This window comes from Austrofundulus limnaeus, unplaced genomic scaffold (genome assembly GCF_001266775.1).
Source record: "Austrofundulus limnaeus strain Quisiro unplaced genomic scaffold, Austrofundulus_limnaeus-1.0 Scaffold23, whole genome shotgun sequence".
Classification (NCBI taxonomy): Eukaryota; Metazoa; Chordata; class Actinopteri; order Cyprinodontiformes; family Rivulidae; genus Austrofundulus; species Austrofundulus limnaeus.
Window position 1 is genome coordinate 212493 of NW_013952425.1, and position 5896 is coordinate 218388.

At 39.5% G+C, this 5896-nt stretch overlaps 1 protein-coding gene across 1 annotated transcript in view; it reads right to left on the bottom strand.

Moving 5' to 3' along the window:
* The window catches only part of LOC106514836 (ATP-binding cassette sub-family A member 1), a gene marked incomplete in the record, with an annotated part of 219691 nt that overhangs the window by 184264 nt on the left and 29531 nt on the right, over positions 1 to 5896 (bottom strand). The window contains 1 exon segment of the mRNA XM_014004287.1: positions 605 to 810. Coding sequence (XP_013859741.1) covers positions 605 to 810 — 206 coding nt within the window.

Consider the following 5896-nt stretch of genomic DNA (forward strand, 5'->3'; position numbering starts at 1 on the left):
CATCAATATATATATATATATATATGTATATAGGGGCCATACACCATTTAGTCATCAAGACCCCTGGTTTAAACAATTTAACATCTATCTATCTCCCTAATCATACTTATATTTTTTATTTCTTGAGTTATATCTATAGAACATGTGTCATCAAACTCAAAGGCCGTGAGCCAAAGCCGGCCAGTACCACTATTTTATCTGGCCCGAAAGACAATATTGTAATCGTAAACTAGATTTATTGCTTCTTTTTTGTCACTGTATTTTTGTCACTGCATTATACTGTCTTCTATTACCAGTATAATTATTATTTTTTTATTATTTTAGTTATTTTAGTTTTATTTTCAGTAAAAATAAATTGATAATTTTCACTGGATTGTTGAGTTAATAGAGTTTTAGAATTGGGTTTATGGCTTCCATTTGTTTTGTTTTTTTAGACTTATTCATGATATTTTTAAAATGTCATTCTTTCTGATAGACAGTATAATGCAGTTTGTTAGTTTTGGGAATGTTATTTTGWGCRCAAACTTCAATGAAACCCCATGGGGCTTAAGAGGAAGTTAGAAAAAGCTCCAGAAGTAAAAGAAGACMAAGTTAAATTCCATACCTTGATTTTACTTTGTTGGTACGCTCAACTTCATCGATGTCCATCCTGATTTTGTATTTGACAAAAGGAGGGATGAGGCTGGAGCTCGGCTGGAGGTTCTCAAAGACAACACCAGCCCAAAACGTGTCATTATTTAGATGCTCCAAGGCTTTCTTCACTAGATGGCTTTCAGTCTCAACTCCCTCGAACTTATTCAGATCCAAACACTGCCAACAAAGCAGGAGAAAATAAAACACAAAACAATTTTTATTATAAATCTATTGTTTTCTTAAAATATATATTTTCAGTTAATTTAAACGTTTGGCATTCGCACACAGGGGAATAAAGCAGGGCAKAGATTAACTCAGTAGAAAAGCAACAGATGGATATTTAGCCCAAAAGACAACAACAAAAAAATAAAAACTATTCACTCGGTTATTGACTAAACCACACAGAGTGTAGCTCCAAATTATCCAGRGCTGCCAGAGGGTGGGCAATGTTTTGGGCTTCAGCAGAGAAAGCAAATGAGATCCAGTCCTGCTAGCACTCCCCTGTTCTGTAGCCTCGTCCCCTCGTTTCATGAGACGATAATGAGCTAGCCATCCTGGGAGCCAGTCACACCTGACAGATGTCCGCATGTCTCAGCGCTGCAAYGCTTTTATCATTTCTCCCCCGAGCAGTCAGAATTCTATATCAAGCAATGGTGAAAAATAAGCATCACAGCAGCACCGTTTGTTCAGTACATAACAGCGAGGATACCGGGGCRTTGAAGAGTCGAGTGAGCCCAAAAGTTTGAACAGGGGGGGAATAAAGCATGTAAACGCTGATGAAGTGAGGAAATAAAGGGGTTCTTGAGAAGATAATAAGAACTCAAATCAAAGATTAAGTCATTCTTAGTCAAACTGAACCAAGCATGGTTTCAGATCCATGTTCTTTTTTTTGGGGGGGGGCTACATCTCGATACACAAAACATCCTGATATTGCGAGCAGGTTGGTTTGTCCTTCTAATCAGAAAAATTCTTGGAAAATCAGTTTGAATCTTTTTTTAGCATGCTCTAATAAGGACGTCTTGAAATCATTTGGAAGAAGAAACCTCAGACCATATCTGAACAACAGAATGTTTGAGTCGATATTGAAACTATCGTTGCCTGTGCGCAAGAAAAGTAGCAAAAATTTGCAACTTTTTTGCTTAAAATCTTCTCAGCAAAGTCCTTTAAAATATATATTTTTTAATTTTATGTTTCAGACATCTCTTTCAAGGGACCCATAAATAAGGTAGCATTTCATCAAATTTTGAGTAAATCTAATTATAGCAATTTTTTCAACCAGGGCACTACAGCTGCCTTTATCTCTACACAACCTTGCCACCTATTCAGTGGGACAAATCTCATATATTATACGTTCCCCTTTGTTTGTGCACTTATAGAGTCTTTTTATGGCAGTGGCCCATCACTGGTAGACCCCGATGGAAACTGACCAGAATTTTATGATGAAGTTTTGGTAACGACATAATGCACAAGTTACAACAAGATTTTGCAAGATGCATAAAAGGCAATGATTTTCAAAAACTGATTATGTAAAACACATTTGTACAGTTCTCTATTGACTTGGCCCCAAACACTAAAGGGGCTGCATTAAGAGACATAGATCTGAAACTGCACCATAGGAGACTGCAACTGAAAATTTAAAATTTTCTCGCAATTTTGGGTCACCAGTAGCCTGACTCTTTCTTTCCTACGCCACTCAGTTCTAGTTTCCTTTCACTGCTCTGTCTAGGATTTCTCCTGTAGAAATTTTTTTTCAGTTGAATTTTACCTGGGCCAATCAGCAAACAGAAGGCGGAGTTTTGAACGACGTCAGAGCAGTGTCTGCTAGCTTGAGAAGGGGTTATCTGCGGAATCAAAGTGGGCGTGTCACAAGAGTGGGCATGTCAAAAGCATAAACACTGTGGGCTACGAGGCCTACATGACGGTATCCTTAGATCCTGCTTGACCTCTATACAGCCTGACCCTGACCCCAACACTAAGGTTAACCAGGAGAAATGTSACCCAAGTAGGGTTCTCCAGAAAAAATGATGCCGTACAGTAACKCCCCTTTTGTTCTTGTCCAATGAGGTGGTGCTGTACGGTATCACCGCTTTTTTTGCTTGTCCAGTCAGGTGTGTCCCTTTCACAAAGTCCGTCAAATCAGGTGTGTCGCTTTAGAATCGCCTTTCCTTCTGACACGCCCACTCGTCCGCACTCGTCCGCGGAGACCCCTACTTGGCTAGCTTAGCAATGATAGTGGAGGAAGTGAATGAAGACAGTCCATGTTGATAAGGCTTCTAAATTCAATTAAATTTGTCTGACAAAGCAGCAGCTCTCATTTACAGCTGTCTTGTTCGGCTCGGTACTTCTCTCCTCTCAGTAGGGTTGTTTACAGCGCACGCAATTTCCAGTTAGCTTCTTAGCTTAGCCTCCTTTACAGTGGAGCTAGTGTACACACGTTGCGGCCAATCGATCCAATCGTTTTAAACTTCAAAAGCGCTCTATAAGTTCAGTCCATTTACTCTTTACCATTTCAACAGAGGCCACACCTCCAGCAAGCAATTGCGTCTCAATAGCCAAGAGTCCAGACCCTCTGTATGAAGCAAAGCAAAGGACAAGGGGCTGGTTTTAACCAGGCTAAGTCGCCAATAGACCGTTTCATGGAACTCCAGGTCCTGCAGCCTTAGAGAGAAAAGAAATAGCAAACATGAGGGAAGATGAGGAATAAAAAAAACAAAAAAATCTCGTACTGTGTCCCTACAAGGACACAATATGAGTGAAACGTGTGAGCTTGTCCACTTTGCAAATTTGTAACCATTYGTAAGTATGAAATTATCTATTGGTTGTCAATGATTGCAGCCAAGTGAGATATTTGCTGAATTATTACAGATGTTCCTACAACACCTACTGACGAGCATTTCTTCTTCTTCTTAAAAATATATAGTTTGTAAAAAAATGTCTCTATCAACTGACTGAAGCGCTGACTGTCTGATCTCTTCATTTACATCAACCAGAGCCTCTCCAGTCTGTTTACTCTGCTCTTTTGTCTTGTTTCTATATCAGCRGCATTCTTTGCTGTTTTGAGCCCTACAAGCCAAGGCGCTTCKAGAGGACAATGAGTCCATGTTTATGCATTTGAGTTTCATTTGTTCCTCCGACCACTGGGCTAGCAGCCAAAGCTAAGCAAAATTCCATCAACAATCTGACTCTTGCTTGAGAATGAGGATCTGGTCCCACTGAAAGCTTGCCAACCTCGACTTGGCCGGACTCACGGAGGCAACAACACATGCTGTTGTGTAGCTATCCGCAGTTGTAGCGCGCCTGCAATTGCCAAGCTGCTGCTGCTGCTGCTGTCTGATATTTAAATGACGACATTAACATGAGCTGATCTSCACGAGAAACATAAACAAGCGGTGAGTTACTGCCAACGTGCCGGTCAAGTGTTTGCGCGAGTGCACGCCATCGAATCTGTTGCTGGTGGTCGTGTCACTATACAGCAGCTCGTATAGTCATCCTCAACTGTTCTGAGAAAACAAAAATAAAAAGTAAACCACYACTCTCAGTAGACATCAGACTTATCTGGAGCTACTAATTAAGCTTATTCACAGAGTTATGACGGATTAAATGACTTGTTGTTTTTAAAGCTGTTCCAAGAACAATCTCACAATGACCTCAGTAGAAACACATAAGAGACATAAAACATTAAAAAAAGGTTAGAGAAAGTTCACAGCTTGAATTTAATTTACAGCATTTAAATAGTTTTAATTTAGTCTTATTTTGTTGAAGTTTTTTATTATTATTTTATGCTGTTTACAAGACTATGACTCCACCTATTGTGCAATTAACCTATCAGCCCATTGAGACGAATGAACAACATGCAGGACGACCCGAGCCGACATTTATGTGCATTTGATTTTCATTTTAATGAATCTGAGAGCAAAGGTGGCAATTTGCAATAAAGGMTGGTTGTTTAAGCTCACAGTGGGTTTGCTTTTATGTTTCTACCTGCATCACTGCATGAAAAAAATGTGCTTTTTTGTGAGAAGTTGTTTTTTTTTTTTTTAGAAACCCTTTTGGCTTTATTAGGTTTAAATGAACAGCATCATTTAAAATAGTACCATTTATATAAAAGAAAAATGTACCTTGAGTCATAACAGTATAAATGTTAGGGTTTATTATTAACAAAAATAAGGACTCGTGGGTCACTTTGACCCCAGGGCAGCAGGAGAGTTAAACTAAATTCTTGCTATCTCATATGGATATAAATGACAGATTTGGGATCTCACATTAGCGAGGTGTCTGCTTCCCTTTTTGTGTGTGTGAGCATTTTGCACTGGGCTCACTTTGCATTGTAAGGCACGGCTTGGCCTCAGTCGACCTGGCCTTATTCTACCCTCAATATGGGTTCGTAATATTAATCAGGCGAGAATCGTATGTTGTTTAATTTGCGACACAACAACAACGTTTGAAGGAAAAGTACTAAAAACTGTACTGGACCATCCAGTACTTAGGACACTGTAGAAGACAGAGGACAGTAAGGTAATGGTAGCTAATTGGTGCTTGTTAGCTTGCTACTGTTGTTCTTTAGTTGAACTCGTGTGAGAAAGAAAAAAAAMCCAAAACATTACYGTCTTGGGTTGGAACTGGGCCATAAGAGCTAATGTAAACACTGATCCCAGGTTTGAAGTCAGTGCATAAAGGCTTTTATAATAGTCAGTCTCAAAGACGGTTTTATCATTTTCCTAGTTGAAGCATTCAAAAAGTATCAAAGCTAACAAAGTTTGACACATAAATAGTTTACCACTATAAAGTGATTCCTAAAAGATGTTAGCTGTCAGAAAGCCTGGCTAAATATGATCAAGGCTGTTTAGAACGACATGAAGTCTAAATCATTAGAGGCAAAGTATGGAAAAAGGAGCATTTTTCAACTTGTAGACTTGTGAAATTGACTCTATTAGTTTGGAATTTTACTAAGCATCTATGACTTGTCTGAATAACCAAAGCTGACAGCTTACCTGCTTGTGAGACTGAAGGACTGTGTGTCTAACCAGGTGGTCAGCAGCACAGGAGCACCACAGGGAACTGTACTCTCACCATTCCTGTTCACGCTGTACACTTCAGACTTCCAGCACAAGTCAGACTGCTTTCATCTACAGAAATACTCAGATGACTCTGCAGTTGTTGGGTSTATCAGAGATGGACAGGAAGCAGGTGGTTGAGGAATATAAATACCTCGGTGTTCATCTGGACAACAGACTGGACTGGAGACTCAACAGTGAAGCAGTCT